At 46.0% G+C, this 20,119-nt stretch overlaps 3 protein-coding genes across 3 annotated transcripts; 2 read left to right on the top strand and 1 right to left on the bottom strand.

Annotated features, from left to right (window-relative positions):
- The first annotated feature begins 628 nt into the window (after positions 1–628).
- On the top strand, positions 629–5,995 carry LOC123143359 (putative F-box protein At3g16210). The gene is made up of 3 exons (XM_044562273.1): positions 629–1,846; positions 2,807–2,890; positions 5,603–5,995. Exons 1-2 carry the CDS (start codon positions 733–735, stop codon positions 2,842–2,844), a joined length of 1,152 nt encoding a protein of 383 aa, XP_044418208.1. The 5' UTR covers positions 629–732; the 3' UTR covers positions 2,845–2,890; positions 5,603–5,995.
- Positions 5,996–8,117: 2,122 nt separating this feature from the next.
- Positions 8,118–12,162, top strand: LOC123143358 (uncharacterized). The gene is made up of 3 exons (XM_044562272.1): positions 8,118–9,286; positions 10,302–10,395; positions 11,681–12,162. Exons 1-2 carry the CDS (start codon positions 8,188–8,190, stop codon positions 10,346–10,348), a joined length of 1,146 nt encoding a protein of 381 aa, XP_044418207.1. The 5' UTR covers positions 8,118–8,187; the 3' UTR covers positions 10,349–10,395; positions 11,681–12,162.
- A 4,883-nt stretch (positions 12,163–17,045) lies between these two features.
- Positions 17,046–19,049, bottom strand: LOC123140964 (putative F-box/LRR-repeat protein At5g02700). Its single transcript, XM_044560221.1, has 3 exons — positions 17,937–19,049; positions 17,724–17,858; positions 17,046–17,621 (listed from the first exon to the last, which is right to left on the bottom strand). Exons 1-3 carry the CDS (start codon positions 18,822–18,824, stop codon positions 17,253–17,255), a joined length of 1,392 nt encoding a protein of 463 aa, XP_044416156.1. The 5' UTR covers positions 18,825–19,049; the 3' UTR covers positions 17,046–17,252.
- Positions 19,050–20,119: the final 1,070 nt, after the last annotated feature.

Raw genomic sequence — 20,119 nt, 5'->3', positions numbered from 1 at the left:
GAATTTATCGTCAAAAAGGCGATAACCTTCTATGTATCCTTGACTATCATATACTGCCTCCACAAATGAGAAATCGGTGATCGGCGGTAGGGACCATGTCCGAGGTGACGGGGTTGAAGAGAAGTAGATTGGAGAGTTGGTTCACCAAAATCAGCCATCCATGGGAAGCTCCGGCACATGCAACGAAACAACCCTTGGGAAAATCGACATCGTAAGACCTGTTGACGTCCACGAGAAGGCGGAACTTGCATGTCGCGGCCGAGCTGCAGTTTTTCTTGTTGGTTTGGCTCTCCTCCTCCACGAGATGGGTCCAAGACATGACCCACGGTCTGCAAGAAGATGGGACGCCGGCGGCCGCCGCGGCCCGGCGCCATGATGCGCAGACTGACGCGAAAGCGAGGGATTCCAGGAGCTGGAGGCGTTGGAGGATTCCGAGGAGGAGATCCGTCGGGAGGTCCGACCAACTGGACCTTGCGTAAGAGCCTGCCATTGTTGTAAACAAAATATTCTTCGTATTATGTGCTTGCCTGCAGGTTTTTTTTTTTTTTGAGGCAAGCTTGCCTGCAGGTTATGTATATATAGCAAGACAAACAAACAATCCGATACCATCATTGACAAAGGGGCCGGGCTCAGACAATGAACCTGTTGTGATGACGAGGGCACCAACTCGTGGGCTCTGCGTTCCCATCATTGACAAGGGGCCGGGCCGCATCAGCGAAGCCGAGTTGCGAGATGACCAGCTGCCGCCGCCGCCGCCGCTCGCTGACCCCGGCAGCGCTCGACGACGACGACCTGCTCTTGGAGATCCTCCTACGCCTCCCGCCGCAGCCCTCCTCCCTGCCCCGTGCCTCGCTCGTCTGCAAGCGCTGGCGCAGCCTCGCCTCCGACCCCGGCTTCCTCCGTTGCTTCCGGATCCACCACCGCCGCAGCCCTCCCCTCCTCGGTTGCTTCGTGGAGGGAGTCCACGGCGTCTCCTTCCTACCTACAATGGAGGCCCCCAATCGTGTCCCTCCCAGGCGCCTCTCTTTCCAGCCCGCCAACGAAGACCACTTCAGGCTACTCAACTGCCGCCATGGCCTCGTTCTCATCTACAACCGGACACGGCGCCGGCTCCTTGTGTGGGACCCCATCACCGGCGACCAGCACCACGTAGCCATCCCCGTGGTGTTCCATAACTTCCTTTTGAAGACGACCGAGGTCAGCGGGGCGGTGCTTCGTGCTGGGAAAGACGTCCAACACTTCAAGGTGGTTTGTGTGGCAACATGCTACGACGACGTACAAGCAGCTCTAGCCTACGTTTACTACTCAGAGACCAGCTCATGGGGTGAGCTCATCTCAACACCGATTCCACGGTTGACCATATTTGACACCAGAATTTCTTGGGATCAGCCTGCTGTGCTGGTTGGGGATGCCCTTTACTGGTTGCTTACCGGGGGTTCAGAGGGAATTCTTGAATTTGATTTTGAGAAAAACAGCTTAGCTGTGATACAGTATCCTGTGGATGTGTATCGGGATCAGTTGACAGTTATAAGGACATATAGTGGCGCCCTGGGTTTCCTCCACGTATCGAACTTCACCGCGCGGTTATGGGAGAGGAAGCCCGATTACGATGGTGTTCCTTCATGGGAGCTTGGAAGAACCATTGAACTGGACAAACTACTTTCCCTGCATCCAATGAAATTGTACCCAATAATACGAGGCTTTGCCGAGGACAACAATGTGGTGTTCCTGGGGACGGCAATGGGCGACATCTTTTCGGTCCAGCTTCAGTCATTACAGTTCAATAATCTACCCCAAACCGATGTCAGATCATACGTCCATCCATTTGAAAGTGTTTATACCGGAGGTAATAGCATGCCTTACAGTGGGTATATTTAAAACAAGTCATTTTTTATAATTAGTTTATAGAATGTTGTTTATATCCTTTGTATAAAGATTGAACTAAATGCCATTGTTGTCTGCCTATTTACATATGCAGGACTTTGTATATGATGTGCTAGTGCAAAGTTGCAAGACATTTCTCTCTTTAGATGGGATACATGACAATTGCAAGTTGAAGACAACTAAACCTAGACTGGAATAACTAACTGACAAATAGATAGCTCCATACGCTCATTTGAAAGTTTAAAGCTAAATATATTGTTGTCATTTGATAGTTATCTCCGTTGATCTTTTGATAATAGTAAATTAATAACAATTTTGCTTTAATTTCTATGAAACAATCTCATTTATCACGTGGAGGGGAGTCCTAAGGCTAGTATCAACTATCAAGTCCATTTGGTTTGGGATTTTATAATACATGGAGTTCATTCATATTTTTCGGACACACATATATAAAAATAATCTCAATCTGAAATGTCATGATCACTTCTGTTGCTAGGAAGTAGGATTAGTATGGACATATATACTTACTTTTGGATATGGCATGAAACAAGTTTAAGAATAGTTCTAGCTAAATTCTCTCTTCTGATTAGCTAATAGTCAGAGTGTGCTACTTGTTCTTCATTTTTAGGGTATTAATGAATACAAAGTCTTTTGAGGGATATACTTTGAATTTGACAATAGGTTTGGTTTTGTGTATCTATTACTAATGTTGTACCAACCCTGAGTTTTTTTTCTCTAAAATACAACCGTAGGTTTAGCTGCATATTTTTTAGATCAAAACCTGCCTGGTTCTATACTTATGTTTTCCAATAAAACCCCAGCTTAAAGTTTAGCTGAATATCTCTTTGATGCCTTCTCATATATAGCTGGCTTTCTATAGAAATTTCACCAGTTGTTTGACTTCTTATCGTTTCAAAAACAGATATTGGCGGTGAACGTGATAGAGCTAAACTTTTTTAGCAATACGCAAGGTCTGGATAGATATGCATAAGATGACTTTGACGAGGTAAGCTTATCTTTTGCATGTAAGTTGAGGCATCTGAAATGTTTAAAAAATTGATTTGGTTTTCTTCATTTCTCAAGTACAAAATATCAATAGCGGACCCCAAGATTCTATCTATGACCCTTCATAAAACTTGCTCATATGGTTGTCTCCAATCGTGTTTTCATAGCCGTCTGCGTCTTGGGTTCTTTTCTGTAGTGCAAGCCTTTTCCCTATAGCTTCTCAGACGGCTCGATGACTTGGGGCCCTTCCCAATTCCCTATTTTTGTATATGTTCGTGACTACTCATATATGAGAATGTTGTCATACTAACTTGATGTGATTTGCAAATATTTGTCAGTCTTATTTACTGGTTGCCATGGATATGATTTTTTTGTGTGGTTATGGGTCTATCAAGTCATAGTGTGATTTGCATTGTTCCTCAACACAAGTAACTCATTGATAACTAACAACACATGCACATAGGGCTTTGAATTTCTTTTACTTAGCCCAGGGCTTATAGCTATGCATTTTCACTTTGTGCTTCATATGGGACCATTGTAATACGTAGTGCTACATTTTGGATTTTCATATATAATGCTTGAGGAGCATGTGCTGATCAGATATTATAGTACTATTTATCATTTTACTTCTAGTTATTAAACTTTTATGGACATTATGGTATTCCTAGGCGGTTCACTTAATGATTTTCTCATCATATATCAGTTTGCCCGTCCAACCCTCACATATGTAATGGGTCGTTGTGGCAATTTTCCTATATTATAGCTTGTCTTATCCAAACTAAATGTGGTAGTGGTTTCTGTCCGGTGTAATTCCATTTTTAGTCTTAAATTGACCTCTAGTCTTACAACCAATTTAAACCACTCCACTTTTAAAATGATATTGTAGCCATAAAATTATTGGGAATTATATGCCAAGGGAAATGATGAAACAAGTACTTCAGTAGGAGTTTATCTGAAAGAAAGACATCTGCAACCTCTCTTAGGATGATCTTGTCATGGACAAGAACATAACTCTTGTGAAAGATCCCAGCAGGACCTTACATTTGCCGTTGCCGCATTCGGGGCGGCGACTAGTTTCTTCTATTGCAGTTACCATAGATGATTAATTAATAATTTATATTGCAAACATGCTAAAAAATACATAACTAGATTCAACACAAATTGCAGCCTTTGATTTTTTATGTGGTTATAGATCTATCAAGTTTGAATGTTGTCGCTCTACACAAACAATTGATAGCTGAAAATTAATTAGTATTTTGTTACAAATTCCTTTGGTTATATGAGCTTATAGCTATTCCATTAAACATTGTTGCTGATCTGGGATCATTATAATACCCAGTGCTACCAAAAAAGGCTTCCACCCTGTTTTATATATAATCCAGTGCTACATTTTAGATTGTCATAGTACTAGAAGAGCATGTCCTCATCATATCTTAATACCTTAGCCGGTTTGCGTGAAGTCCGATTTCTTCAATTTTGGTGGATAATTGTGCTCAAGTCACTATTTGTTTTCTTGCAGTTTAAATTTTAGTGGACAATCTTTCTATTCCTAGTCGGTTTGCTTAAATATTTTCTCAACGTATATATCTACTGGTCAATGGTTTGTGTGCGGTCTAATTTCTTCTATGTTAGTTACCATATATGCTTCATAATTTGTATTGGGCGCGTGATACAAGATTACATGATTAAATCCACAAGAAAATTTACTTTCAACACAACTGCAGTTCTTGTTTAATATTCCATACCTCAAATTATCATTACTTGACATTATGTTCCTTATGTGGTGCAAAGGTTTTAAGATTGACTTCTATTTTGGACCAATGGAGTATCAACATTATAACATATATGCCTATGAGCTAGAAACCTGATGTTTTGTTTTCTACACCATGAGCCCATGATATACTCATGATAAAAAATAATAGTTCAAATGATCTAATAAGCTCAATTGTTTAGTATTCACCTCTAACAACAACTTTAGCAGATCAGTTGCCATACTGGCCAATCGCCATAATAACTGCCAATATTGCGATTCTGGCAAAAAAATCACTCTAACAGAGTCGCCATACCCGTCAGATCGTCATAATTTATGAAGCGCCCTCCATATCCGGCCTCGCAGCCTCCATATTTGGGGCACAGATGAAGTGCACTCCATAATTCCTTGATATGGTGGGAACATTGCAAGAGGGAAATTTCATGGTAGGTGAGAATTGAGTCCTCACCTACTAGGAAGTAGGTAGCAAATGGATGCCATGTGAAAAGGGAAAACATGGAGGTTGAAATGGACCCCACGTGGAAAGGGGAAATATGGAGGCTGAGATATGGTGACTCTGGGTTTGCACGTCACCTGGGCAACCTCCAAATCCATATGGAGCCCCCATATGGCGACTTTGCTAGAGTTTCTCTAAGGGAATTATTTAAACCACTGATCATGTAACTTCCACCAAGAACACAGAGCATAAAAATTCAGAATATGTTAGCAACAGAACTTGAAAGGCATGCCGCCACCCATTGATTGTCTTCATATTGATGTTTTCTGTTAGTTTTTTCCAATAACGCTGAGATGATTCAACTTTGAGCTATTGGCGCAACTTCCACAATGGTTAAGCTTATGTCTACTGTCTAGTTCTTACAAAATTGTAAATTATGAGACGAATTTAGTGGCTTTTCCATGAACTGATATTTGGTTTAACTCATGGCATTTGTTGCTCCGCAGGTATCTGGACGAGAGGTGCAGAAATAGCTTGTTTGCTGTAGGCTCTTACATGTTGTGTAGCATGCACCAGTCAGCGCTCAGTGATGAACTGGACTTGTAGGAAATAATCACTTATTTTGTTGAGCCAACTGGCAAGGACTAGCTTCAGTTGATCAGTACTCCCTCCGTTCCACAATACATGCCTTCCATTTGTCAAAATCCAGATGTATCTAGACATGTTTTAATATATAGGTACATTCATTTTTGGACAAATGGAAGTCAAGTATTTTGGAACGGAGGGAGTACCTTTCAGTTGGTCTTGCTTGCACCGTGTGCGCTTGTTTATATTTTCTTCCTATATACTTGATGTCCCCTTTGTGTGTGTATGACTAATGAATGTTGAAATACCTTTGATATGTGGGGAACTGGATGTGTTTGCTGATGTCTGAATTCTTCTGCGAGTGAAGCATACATAATATCAACAAACCGCCCCTGCGCATCGATGACTGCCTATACTTACTGTAGAACTGGCACGCCAAAGTGGAACACGCCTTGTCTCTTGTTGCATTTCACACACACATGCCGCATGTGCAAATAGCAAATAATCTTTAGAACAAGTGATTCCTCTGTGGAAAAAAACATAGGAGTATATTCTATGGTTCATGCAGACTGAGAGACCCACTCCTCCATCCATCAGTGTTAAGATCCAGTATTGAAACAAAACGGAGCAAAACATCTCCAGGACTCTTTCATGGAGCAATATTGCCCTTCTCTTTCTCTGAGGTGTAGCCAAGGCTATCATGAGTTTTGCTAAGATTCGGTTTAAATCCTTTTACGAGTTACTACCTCCGTTTCTACATCTAAGACGATTTGACGGTTTAAATTAAACGAATGGGAGATCTTATATTTGAAAACAGCGGGTGTAGCTTATAGAGAAAAATAAAATAAAAACATACAAGCTTGTTTGGTTGTTGTTAATTTCGATCCAGTCGGGTATGCCAAATTAGCCTCCCTGCAAAAAACAAAACATGCATACAGAGCAAAGGGTATTGTAAATTAGCGTCCTTAATATATCCCCGTTCCAAAATATATGTCGTCACGACCCCCGCGACCTCCTCTCGCGACCAACTCCTCCCGCGACCCCCGCTTCGCCTCCCCCGGCGGTGACGGGGGAACCCTAGCCACGCCGCCGCGGCCCCTCCCCACCTCGTCCCACCTCCTCGCCGCCGCCTGAGGCAGCCGCCGGGCAAGCCCGGGGCGGCAAGGATGATGGCGGCGGGGCCTCGGTTGTCCTACTTCTGTGTGGGGAACCTCGGATCTGGAGTGACGGCTTCATTGGCAAGGCACGGCGGGCTAGATGTCGTGTGGGTGGTGGATCTGGTGTCCCGGCCGCGTGGGCGGCGGGATCCGGTGGTCGTTGGCGGCTTCCGTGGCGGCCGGTGCGCGCGATCTGGCGCCTCCCCTCCTCCCCTGTTCGGCGTGCGGGCCAGCCTGGTCGGTCCGCGCTTCCTCTTGGTCACCGGTTCGGTACATGAGGCACTGGTGGTGGCGAAGATCTTGTTCGGGTGAAATCCCTGACCGACCATGACCGGTAGCGCCGATGGCGGCGCTGAGGGCGCCGTTCCCCTCCTTGGAGGCGTCGGTATGGACTGATCTCCTCACTTCACCTTTCCCTAGGTCTCTCGGGCGAAAGCCCTAACTTTGTTGGGCGGCGGCGGCGCTCACGGCGCCGTTCCCTTCTTGAAGGCGCCGCTTTGGGAACCTTGGGGTTGGGTGGCGCTTGTGGGTGGTGGGTGACGGCGGTGGTGCGGCCCTATCCTAGCATGGATTTACGTCCGTTGCTTGGAGATGGACTCGCGTAGGTCGAGGTCGTCGGCTGGCGTCAATGGCGGAGGACCTGCCAAGGCTCGCGTAGGTGGAGGTCGTCGTTTGGCGTCGTGGTGGCGTCGATGGTGGAGGACCTGCCAAGGTTGTCACCTCAATCTGCTCTGAAGATGGACCAGCGGAAGACAGCGGCGACGACACATGTGAGTGCGTCGGACCGGTTTAAGCCCCGGACCTGGCAGATGGCTCGGTCGGGGCCTCCGGCTTTAGATGTTAGGCATAGGTGAGATGTCTGGGTATGTGGCCCAGCTTGCACCCCTTCGTCATTTGGATAGGAGTAGCGACAGATGTTGCCAAGATGACGGGTTATTGTTGTTCTACTTTATAAGGTTCTCAAGAATAATTAATAAAATAACCGCATGCATCTCACAAATGCAGAGGCCGGAAGACATCCTCCTTTTCTAAAAAATTATATGTCGTTGGTTGGTTTTAGTAGGCTAAACTAGAGCCTACTAGAATTGACATATATTTTGGAACAAAGGTAGTACTTTTTTTAGGGAAAGTCTCCTTGCATTGCATGTCAGCAGAACAGCAACCCTACAAAACTTGATTCAATGCCCCATCGTGTGTATTTTTTAAAGCCCCATCGTGTGTATGGTATGTATACACGACTGGACCCATCGTGGTGTTCAAAAGAAAAGAAAAAAGACTGCACCCATTGTGGGCTTGCGTCCACATCATTGAGAAGGGGCCGGGCCGCATCAGCGAGGGCGAGTCGCCAGATGACGAGCCGCCGCCACCGCTCGCCGTCCCCGGCGGCGCTGGACGACGACGACCTGCTCTTCGAGATCCTCCTTCGCCTCCCACCGCAGCCCTCCTCCCTCCCACGCGCCTCCCTCGTCAACAAGCGCTGGCGCCGCCTCGCCTCCGACCCCGGTTTCCTCCACCGCTTCCGCATCCACCACCGCCGCAGCGCTCCCATCCTCGGTTGCTTCGTGGAGCGAGCCCACGGCATCTCCTTCGAACCAACTCTGGAGGCCCCCAATCGTGTCCCGCCGGGGCGCTTCTCCTTACGGTTCGAGGAAGGCGACCGTTTCGGGCTCCTCGACTGCCGCCATGATCTCGTGCTCGTCCACAACCAGACACGGTGCAAGTTCCTTGTGTGGGACCCCATCACCTGCGAGCAGCACCATCTAGCCATCCCGGCGGGTTTCGATTCGGAAACGAACGAGATCAGCGGGGCGGTGCTTCGTGCCGGGGGAGACGTCCAACACTTCGAGGTGGTCTTTGTACGCTACGACGACATACGACATGGACAAGCAGCGGTCGCCTGCGTTTACTCGTCAGAGATGAGCTTATGGAGTGACCTCATCTCAACACCCCTTCCATGGTTGAGCCCATTTGACAACACAATTTCTACGGCTCACCCTGCTGTGCTGGCTGGGGATGCCCTTTACTGGTTTGTTACCGCGGGTTCGGATGAAATTCTTGAATTTGATCTCTGGAAGCACAAGTTAGCGGTGATACAGCTTCCCGTTCATGTGTATGAAGAACACTTCACGTTTAGAAGGACAGATAGTGGTGTGTTGGGCTTCCTCCATGTATCCAGCTTAACCGCACAGTTATGGCAGAGGAAGACTGATTGCGAAGGTGTTGCTTCATGGGAGCTTGGAAGAACCATTGAACTCGACAAATTACTTTCCATGAATTCAGAGAACAGATGGTACTCAATGATATGCTTTGCTCAGGACAATAATGTGGTGTTCCTGTTGACAGTGGTCGGCCTCTTCGCGGTCCAGCTTCAGACATTGGAGTTCAAAAAACTACCCCAAACCAACATCGGATCATACTGCCTTCCATTTGAAAGTGTCTACAACGCAGGTAATAGCATATGCCTTACAATGTGGATATAATAAATATGAGTTATTTTTATAATTGGTTGATCAAATGTTGTTCATATCCTTCGGTACTAAGCCGACAAAGTAGTGTGCTATGAATTACTCATTTGCCTGAATGATGATCTCTCCAAGATGAACATATTGTTCTATGACGTTTGGTGACGATGCTTCAGTGGAGGCCATCTCTATTCATACACGACCAGATTATTTTTTGTAATGGTTGTAAGCTAGTTCTTATGTAGTTAGGTGCAAGCTCCCTGTCCTATGCATCTAACCAGTGCTCGTGTGAGTTCTAAGTTGAATGCTCGTGGCAAGCAATATGATTTCCCGGACACGGACCGCAACATCGAACTTTGCCAAATCCACCCCAGAATTAAAGAGTGCCAATGGAGGTCACTTTAGAAGTAGCGGAAAGAGGGATCTTCATGGACTCCTAAGGGATGGAGAAAGCTGAACTGATATTCTTGGGTTTACATTGTTCTACTGTGTCAGTGGTTTATATGATTGAAGCATGCGGGGGGGGGGGGGGGGGGGGGGGGGGTGGGGTGGGTTGGGGGCTGTATCTTTGTCAAAAAATTATGTAGCAATGTTGTTTTTATCTCCATTGTATTACATGGCAGATTGTCTATATGTCTCCCTCTTATTAGTTAGTACATGAATGACCAATACAATCGAAAAAAATAGTTCACACGTCATCATCAAGATCCTTCCCACTGGGCTACGTATTGCTGTGTATACAATAAAATAGTTAACACCAAGGTTAGCAAGTTATTTGTATAAAGATTGAATTAAATGTCATTGTTGCTTACCTATTAAAATATGCAAGAACTGTGTATGGTTGTGCTAGTGCTAAGTCACACTGCAGGTTTTTCTTGAGAAGGGATGCATAATAGGTGGAAGTTGAAGACAACTACATGAAAAACTAGGATGTCAAATATATAGCTCAATCTTGGTGTTCTGTCTCATTGGTTGTTTGATTCTTATCCTTTTTGAAACAGACATTGGGGGTGAACATGGTGGAGCTGACCTTTTTCACAATGCATAAGATGACTGCCTGGTCAAATGTGCTATTATGATGTATTGGCTGATCAGGTAAGTTTATTTTCTGCATGTAATTGTAATTGAGGTATCTGAATTTTTTTTTGTTGTAAAAGATATTGTTTTCCTTTTTACTCTTTCTGAAGTACCAAATGGAAAGTGAGGATTCCAAGATTCTCTATTTTGACCCTTTGCTAAGTTGTTACTCACCCGGAGACCTCCCATCATGCTGTCATGTTACTGTGCCTCTTATGTATGCCTTGCTTCCCATCCCTTCGTATTCCATTTCCTTCGTGATGCCTTCACCCAGCTACTTTTGCATATGTTATCTCCCCTCTCAACTGAACATGTGATCTTTCGCTTGCTCTCCCTTCTCTTGCACTGTCTTGTTGCCAGTTTACTTCCTCCTTAATACTCCTCTAGTTCCTTCTATAGTACAAGTGCTTATTTTTATACTGTCACAATACTCGATGAGCATGTCCTCGTATACTACTATTTATTAATTTGCTTTCAGTCATTAAACTTTTATGGACAACTATGCAACTCTTAGCCGGTTTGCTTGAATATTTTCTCAACATAAATCAGTTTTTCAATCTAACTCCCGCATATCCAATGGTTTTTGTGTAGTCTGATTTCTTCTATTTTAGTTACCGTGGATGCTTAATTTTTTTTTACCAAACACATGATGAAGAAAATTAGATGGCTAGATTCATCACAAAAAATTGACTTTCAACACAAATTTAGTTTTTCCTCATATAATCCTCCCCAAGGCCCCACTTGGTGTTGCAGCTTCTAGCACTGGGTATGTCCTTTTTTCATATTTTATATCCTATTATCATCAAAGGTAATTGTTAGTTTTGGTGTACAGAGTTATAAAAAACTGACTTTGTTTTGGGCCAAGGGAGTATCAATAATGTATGCCCATGAGCTAAAAACCAGACGTTTCTGTTTTCTACTCCATGGACCCTCGTATGCCCATCATAATTGTGCAAGGGTGGTATTTACACAACTCATCTAGTTGCTTCTACATAACCAGAGCAAGAAACTTGAGAATATGTTAACAAGAGAAGTTAAAGTCTGTCTTCAAACATGAGAATATGGTGACAAACTGACAATAGAAGCTAAAAGCTGTCTTCTTATTCAGTTTTTTACGAACCGACTATCTTCTTATTTATGTTTGCTATTTCTATTATTGGTTTTGTCCAGTAATGCTGAGATGATTCAACCTTGATCGTTCAACATTATTCCCTTTCCCCAATGATAAAGCTAATGCTTACTGCCTGGGTCGCACCTAATTGTGAGACAAATTTAACGGCTTTTCCATGAATGAATGTTACAGATTGGTTTGGGCGATTGGCGGATGGCAGTGGTTGCTCTGCGCATATCTAGAGTTATATTTTTGTGGCTGAGATGCAGAAATGACTTGCGCCATGCACCGGTCCGTGGTGAAGTGGATTTGTAGGGATTAATTTCAATTTTTTTGTGGATTTGTAGGCATTGTTAACAAATTTATTAGTATATCAATCTCCCTCAGCACCAAGGGTTTCTAAGATTTAGACAATCGTACAACTGGAACCACACAAAGTCCCTTACCTTGGGGCACCAATGGAGGGCCAGCCCTCCTCTGTCTGTATCGCGTGTTGAGGAAACTGCACGAGGACGTATTAGTCCAGATTTCGTTCATTATTGGCTAATTAAATAGATAACAACGCCAAGGGGCGCAATCAACAAGAAGTAGACAAAACCGAGGGGCTTCAGAGGGAGGCAAACGAAGAAAGGGGTATATGATCAAAGGCGAGCGAACTGGAGGGGTTAAAATTAATTCTGAAACATCTTTGTTGCTTGCAACATTACTACAAGATAACTAGTAACCTGTCTTCTGCGCCATGCACCAGTCCGTGGTGAAGTGGATTTGTAGGGATTAATTTCAAAATTCTGTTAACTCGTGACTTTTCTGTATTAGTTAGTCAACCGGCAAGAATTGATAAACTAGTCCCATGATCCATTTTGTGTGTTGAACTTTTATCTCACAACTGAATTTTAAAATTTTCTGCTTTCTGATGAGTTTTGTAATGCTTGAATTATTTTATGAGTCCCTGTGATCCAGACAGGAATAGGTAAATGAAAGCCAAAAAGAAATAGAAAAAGTGAAAGATGAATGTGGATTTGCCTATTACTTGCCAAAAATTGTCAGTTGACAGAAACAAAATTGTACTGCCCGTCCAAGGAGAAACACTTGTTACTTGCCAAATATTGGCTGCCAGCCAAGCACACCCTCTATCCATTTTGTTTCTTTTGCTCATGTTACCATACAGAACATACCCTGCATGCACGAAGATCCGAATAGAGTCGGCTGACCACTACAAAAGATACATGCCGAATGGTAGGCCTACAAAACAGACATGTAGAATAGTAATGTTTTAGAATTACCACTTATCTACCGGTAGTAATGTTGCAAGCAACAAAGAAGTTTCAGAATTACTAGTTATCTTGTAGTAATGTCGAAAACAGGTTTAGAAGTAGTAGACTTGCAACACTTAGCCCAATAGAACGTTACTACAATTACTTGCGAATTTGTACAAGGTTGCAATCAATTTGATTTGAGTAAATTCAAACTTTACTAACAAGATCAACTAATAGGCAACCGCAGCATGTTCCAGCGGCAGTCGAGAGACACATGGCGAAATGGTGAATATGTGCGCGGAAAAAAATCGGCATCTAAACTTCTAATATTTCTATATACGCAGATGAAAAGACAATTAAATTTCCAACACAAGCATGTGTTTATAGGCCAACTTAGGCAGAACAAAGCCAAAAGACAAGGACGGAGCCCCCCCCCCCCGGGTCGTCTCCTCCGAGGCGACTCGGGGGCCAACCCTAGCCGTCGTCACCTCGTCCCCCCGCCCCCTCCCTCCCTCCGCCACCGCCAGAGGTGGCCATCGGCGCGGCCGCTCGGCACCCATGAAGGTGGCGGTGGGGACCTCGGCGGCTCCACCCTGCGTGGAGAGCCTCGGCTTCCAGAGCGGCGGGCCCCGGGCGGTGGCCAGCGGCCTGACCTGTGCGGTGGGCGGCGCCGCAGGGTGCAGGTGGGCTTTCTTCCTGGTCGCGTGGGCGGCGTGGAGGTGGCAGGCGTCGGCGGCTGCAGCGGCTTCCCGTAGGTTGGCTGTACCTTGGAGAATCGTCGTCCTCAACCTCGATCTGCTCTGATATGCGCCGCCCCCTGTCCCTGGTGGCTCCGGTCGCCATTTCCGGATGTCGGGTGTGCAGATCTGGTGGTTGGGTGCGGATCCGGGGGAAACCCCGGGCCGGCGCGGCGGCCACACTAAAGACGTCGCCTTTGGGCGCCGTTTCCCTTGCTGAAGGCTCCGGTGGGCTTCCTGTACCTCCCACCCCAGCAAGTAGCTCAGGTGAAAGCCTCAGTTCCTCGATTCATGGCGACGACGGCACCTGGGTAGTGTGACCCTTCTTGAAGGCGTCGTCAGGGAAGTGCTCAAGTGGTGGTGGAGTTGGTGGTGGTTCGACAGTGGATTGTTTTGGTCTGATCTCATCTTTGGCAGCTTGCTCGGGTACAGGTGTGGAGGGCTTCAGCCGCTGATGCGAGGGGATCGGGATCCCATTCTTGGTGCCAGTGATATGCCATGGGCTATGGAGACTCATATCCTTGACCGATGCATGGTTCTGTATCCTCTTGGCCTTCTCCGGGGTTTTCGGCGCCTTTGTTTCGTCAACTCTCGTCTGGTGCTCTGCCTTGCAGCTGCCGGCGACGGTGATTGGGTGTTCGACTCCCCGTTTCATGAAGGATATAACGATTCAACAGTGTATCGGCGCCTCTCCTTTCGCAGCTTGGGAACTTTGATATGGGTTCTAGGGTGAACCACTCTGCAGGCCGCCGGTGCGGCACCCGTCGATCCCGGGTGAAAGGGTAGAGGCCCTTTGCGGCGGCGGAGTCAGGTCATGTGTTGCCCCTGTTTCCCTCTGGTGGCAGTTAGTGACACAAAACATGCATGGTGGTGCCTTCCTCCCGTAGCTAACCATGGTTTTGGCATAGCGTCGTTCGATGGCATTGTTTTTTTGCCTTCGAGTTGTTCTACTGAGCACAATGTATCTTTATTTCCGCTCTTTGTTTTCTTGTTGTAAGTGGCAGTCCTGTAATCCTGGCCGGTTGATGGCTTTGTTAATTCAAAGCCGGGCTCTTCTTGAGCCATCGTACCAAAAAAAAAAGAACAAAGCCATAAATAAATTCACAAGGTAAGAGGTGTTTCTAGATGGGGTTACCAGCTCCCTCCTGGTTACAACGTTTGGTAGTTACTTTTTTGCCTCCCTCCCCATTTGAATATCTCCACAGTGCACTATTATTTGAATAAAAAAAACATCTTTCGCAGTTTCACCAGGGGTAACTTGACTTCATAAGCTACCGGAATTACAGAGGAATTTTAGACTAGAACGATGCAGTCTTCAGGCATGAATAACGTCTGCAAAATGAGCAAAAGACAGTGCAATATTTAGGCATCAACCCTGTCTATGGCTGTCTGAAGGGGTCGGCCACTGACAAATCATGGATGTGCTCTTCAAGATGCTGCCCAGTACAAATATATCTGCTGAATTTAAACTGCATCTCCAGAAGCTCTGTTCTGCACTGATAGCAGCTTGTGTTGATAAGGCGCCAATACACTGTTGAGTCGTTATATCCTTCAAATTCAGTTGGATGTTCTCGATCAGTAGCTTTATACTCTTCATAATCTCTAAAAACTTTCAAGATGGTGCGTTTGTACTTTGTAGTACATGAGTGAGCACATTAAAAAATTCGTAAAGTTTCACCAGAAAGCGAACATTCAAGAATATACAACATATACACACATTGTGACAGAAGCAAAATACTACTAGAAGACACGATTTAGCGGAATTCATTAGTACTGCAGCTATGATTGACCCATCTGCATCAGCAGTAATGGAACACATACTATTGTTCCCAAACGATCCTTTACAACTGATGCCATTGCTAGATGTAAATTGTAGTGGTGGGTTGCTGGTACTTACAGTGGACATGACATCGGATCACACATAATGAAACTTGTCCGCCTCCGGTAAGATGGCCCTTGTCTGCTTTAGCCATTACGAGCAATTACCATAAAGCATTCTTGAGGAAAAATGAATTGACTGAACCAAGGTGGTCTAGGCCAGACCCCAAATTTGTACAGCTCATTTTGAGGATGAAGGCATGGGTGCTACAGCTGCGGTAATCAGAGATGAAAGAGGTACTTTCTTAACAGCACAATGCACACTTGTTACTCATGCTGCAGATGTGGTGACAACAGAGGCAATGGCAAACAACTTGGGGTTCCAATGTGTGGAGGCAGAATCTGATTCCCAAAACGTGATCAATTTTTGTACAGGGAAAAATAGATGGTGGGATGCAGCAGCAGTGATCTTTCCAAAATGTGTTGATATCGGTGTTTTCAATGGGAAGGTCAATGTTAAGCATTATTATGGTTCAGCTAATCCAGCGGCGATGTGCTAGCTAGCTTTCCTTACTGTAACAAATTATCTAGTAGCTGGATAGACGCGCCTCCAGATTGACTGGTGAATAAGCTCGTAGATGATGTATCCATGTTTTGCAGTTAATAAAGGCAGCAATGATGACATTACCTCAAAAACATAAAAAAAGGACAAATCATCTGAAACAAGTTTATGATCTTGGCAGCTGTAACGAGACTAGCTTGTAATGGAAGCAGAGTTAAATTTTGGCCCTTTGACGATTGAGATGCGGGGGTCCTCATTGGCAGGCCAGTTTTGTTCCAGATGATTAGGTGAAACAAAGTACTCCTAACAAAATATGAACAAAGAAAAAAGAAACTAACATCAACCCTGGCTTTCAGATACGCAATTCGCGGCGCCAGTTTGGCCATATGTGAGAAGATACACTTGAGAAACAACACAAGGAAGTACACAGGGGGTGATTAGGATGAGGGAAGCCGTCTGGTCATATCTTCATGGCCAACCAAGGAGAGAAAACATCGGGGTCCAGGCTTATAAGAAAGCGATAAACATGCGTCGCCGTTTACCTTTGGCCCATTTCCACAAGGAGCAGCAGATCGGACTCAAGAGAGTGGAGGAGAAGAGGATAGAGAGCCACACCTAATGGATATGAATTGGATTTTTTTTTTTGAAAAGGAGGATAACCTCCGGCCTCTGCATCGAGCGATGCACACAACCATTGATATGAATTGGACATGTTTATATAATTGCAAAAGCCCATCGAATAACCCGACTAATCTTCTAGACCGGTGATGGCCCCACTCCACACCTACTGTCTAGTCGAAATGTTATCTTGGATTCCTGATTGATGCTACCAGTTTCCCAAAGTTCCCCTTGTCCTACTTACTAGTTTCCCAAAGTTCCCTTCAAAGGGCCGGAGGTCGAACTTTATTAAGAAGGGAGGGGAAGCGAGTTACAGCAAAAGCGGAGCAGAAACACACACACACACACACACACACACACACACATAGGGCTGGGCACCCAGACCACAGACAACAGGCAGGCTTCAATCTCCACCTTGATAGAATTTACAGAAACGTTCCCTTCCTAGTTACAGAAGCATACGGGCCTAACCAACCTTTCCTAAGCATCGAACAAATGTCACACGTACGCGAAAAATCAAATCAGCAAATAACTTCAGACGTTTCTGTATAGAACTGAAAAGACAATTAAGCTTCCAATACAGGCCAGTTAATGGCAATACTTTTGTTTCATCCCTCCCCTTTGGAATTTCTCTACAGTGTACTGTTATTTGAATCCAAAAGCATCTTTTGCAGTTTTAACAGGGTAACTTATGTACCGGAACTACAGAGGAACTTCAGACTAGAAATTGAACATGCTTATGCAGAAGGCAGTGCAATCTTCGGGCATCAACCCTATCTATGGCTGTCTGAGAAGGGGTCGGCCAGTGACAAATTATGGACATGCTTCTCGACATGTTCATCAATACAAAAATAAATATTTCTGAATTCAAAATGAGCATCTCGAGAAGCTCTGTTTTCGACTTGGAGCAGCCTGTGTTGACGAGCCACCATTTCATTGTTGTAGTCCCCACATCCTTGAAATTCAATTTTGTTTAGCACTTTTGCATTCAAAACAAAGAACCTGGCAAAGTTAACTTGTTGCTCATAGCCTATGAATAACTTGAACACCACTTCCTTTAGGTGGGTCTCAAGGCACTCCACTGGATATGGTGGGTCATACTGATCCTCATTTTGCTCAAGCATGCTACCGTGTGAGTGAGACTGCATAACAGAAAAAATAGGCATATGTTAAAGGGTTGTTAAATAGACTAGTTAATATGTCAATCAAAGCATAAAGTTAAAGTGAGCAAAGAGAATACTCACAGTGACATAGAGCTTTTCCAAACAGGGGAACATCCTGAGGATGTCAAGAACTGCATTCAATTGATGATTAGAACACCCAAGGGCCAAAACCTTCACGGTGCATATCGAGTTTGCCAAGCTGACTGGGTTCATTTCCTGAATAAGACAACCAATATAAATAATAATAATCTATAATCTATATGTAAGAATGCTGATGATGGATGTTGCTGCTACCTGCAAGTCCAGGAGTTTGCAGAAGTCTGGTGATAATGGCCCCAATATCACCAGTTTAGGTGCGCTAATAACCTGGATAGTCACACAATCATCCCGGTGACAATATGGTAACAATAACCTTTCAAGGCGAGGAGCATCCTCGATGACCAGCTCTGCTTTTTCACCAGAGTTATCACGGAAGCCAATGCTCCTAATAGTTGGCGAACTAACACGGAGGCAACCAGCAGCCTGAACTTGGAGCATGTATAAGCTCTCCAAGGCATGGCAGCCGGAGAGCAAGCCATGGAATACATCCCCCCTGATGGAAACGTACCTCAAGGAGAGCTCCTTGAGGAGGGGAAAATTCATGGACGGTGCGATTATCTTAGGGAAATCACAATAGCTGATCTTGGCAACGAGTAGGGTGGATGAGGAGGAGCGGAGCACGGATTGCGGCAGCGGGTAGCTGGTCTTACGTGCAGAGAGGTACTCATAGCCGATATCGAGCTCCTCGAGGTTGCAGAGGGCTCGGGAGTCGAACCAGCTCTCCACCTGAGCGTAGAGATCGCCGGCCCGGAGGAAGAGGAAGGAGAATCGGCGGGCGGGGCCAGGGTGTAGGGAGATTATCTTGGACACGGCGGAGGGCGGGACGGCGTGGCGAAGGAAGACCGGGAGGGACGTGATGACCTCGAGGTTGAGAGGTGCGGAGCGCCAGAGGTGGCGCCATCGGCGGGAGAGGGCCGGCGTGCGGCCGCCGTCCTTGGTGGGGAGTAAAGAGATGATAGTGCAGAGGATGGCGTCCGGTTGGCGGCTGATGAGATCGGCGGCGGTCACGTCCCCACTCCGTGCCCGCTTCCGCGTGATTCCACTGGATTTACTCCGTTCTCCCGCAGCCTCCTTCTTCTTCATGGCCGGCGAATACCGACGGACGATTCGGTGGCAATACTTTGCCAGACGATCCTCGCGGGCCGTTACCACTCGCAGCTTCGCTCCGACACCGGCACGCTCGCTCGACGCGGCTGGGCGGTGGGGTGGGGATCGAGACGCAGGGTTGGCTGCCGCCCACGCGACGGGGAGGCTCAGGGTTTGGGCCCTCTGGGGGCCCGGTCAGGTAGGGTTTGGGCGTTTGGGGAATTGAGAGACTCGGTAGCTTTGAATTTGGAGAAGTTAGTCAGTTGCGGTACAGCTTATCAAATTTCGCATTAATTTGATGATGGAAAACTCTTAAAATCACCCGACTGATTTCTTTCTCTCGTAAACCGCCTCCTGTGCACTCCACGTGGCCCTCCCACCACTCCTCCAACCGGACTCCAACCTTATCTTTTTATGAAAGCTCTCCTCCACACGTTTGTCTCTTTGATCTCTGCAGCGACAAAGCTTCCCTTTTCTCGTTCTTCACGCATGGCAAGAGGAGAGGCTCCCACGGCGACACCACCACAGCAGTTGGGAGATGGAGAGGGGTTGCCGCCGGCCACCACCTGAACCACCCTCAGAGGGGCAACGCAGCAATTCTCCATCCAACCCCTGCAGCCCAGCTCTGTTCTCGCCGCGAGCGCCTCCCCTCTCTGTCCATCAAGGTTTTGGTTACCGGTCGAAATTTCAAGATTTTCCATGGTTACCGCGTATTTTCGTACCCCTCGGTAAACCGCCGAGCAAAAAATACCATTTTTTTTGAAATTTTTGAATTTAAACACTCGATTTACAGTAAAGTACGCAGGATCTAATTAATGCCATGAGAGTTGGTTCTGGCATGTTGGTATCAACCTAGTTCCTATTTTGAGAGGCCTCTGGTTCGAATATTCGTTCATTCACTTATTTGAATTCAAAATTCAACTATAAAATTCGCTAGAAATATTCTCGGTATTTCTCAGTAACCGTGGTAACCACATTTATCCGCCCCCCTCGGTAAAATTGCCTCATTCGATAACCAAAACCTTGCTGTCCATGACCTCTCCATCCCGGTCAACAGAGCTGCTGCTGCTACGAGGCCGTCGGTACTGCAGCCGTGGGCGGTGATGCAAGGCGGCGGCGCTCGCCGCACATGCTGGTTTTTCACATGGTGTGGGCCGCGAGGGTCCTGCAGCCGTTGATGTTGTCGCAAGATGGTGCCCGCTTGCTGCAGATGCTGCAATGGGAGGCCGAGGCGAGGAGTTGCGCGACATCAACGAGCTCAACGCGCGGCGGTGCTGTGCTGCAGGCTGGCC

This window comes from Triticum aestivum, chromosome 6D (genome assembly GCF_018294505.1).
Source record: "Triticum aestivum cultivar Chinese Spring chromosome 6D, IWGSC CS RefSeq v2.1, whole genome shotgun sequence".
In the NCBI taxonomy this organism is placed as follows: Eukaryota; Viridiplantae; Streptophyta; class Magnoliopsida; order Poales; family Poaceae; genus Triticum; species Triticum aestivum.
Note: the sequence above shows the minus strand (reverse complement) of the source record. Positions and strands in the feature narration are given on the sequence as shown.

Coding starts and splice junctions, on each gene's coding strand:
- LOC123143358 (XM_044562272.1), top strand. CDS start 8,188: ATGACGAGCCGCCGCCACCGCTCGCCGTCCCCGGCGGCGCTGGACGAC. Junction 9,287..10,301: donor TGAAAGTGTCTACAACGCAG/GTAATAGCATAT, acceptor TTTTTGAAACAG/ACATTGGGGGTGAACATGGT.
- LOC123140964 (XM_044560221.1), bottom strand. CDS start 18,824: ATGAAGAAGAAGGAGGCTGCGGGAGAACGGAGTAAATCCAGTGGAATC. Junction 17,859..17,936: donor GCAAACTCCTGGACTTGCAG/GTAGCAGCAACA, acceptor TGTCTTATTCAG/GAAATGAACCCAGTCAGCTT. Junction 17,622..17,723: donor TGGAAAAGCTCTATGTCACT/GTGAGTATTCTC, acceptor TCTGTTATGCAG/TCTCACTCACACGGTAGCAT.
- LOC123143359 (XM_044562273.1), top strand. CDS start 733: ATGACCAGCTGCCGCCGCCGCCGCCGCTCGCTGACCCCGGCAGCGCTC. Junction 1,847..2,806: donor TGAAAGTGTTTATACCGGAG/GTAATAGCATGC, acceptor TTTCAAAAACAG/ATATTGGCGGTGAACGTGAT.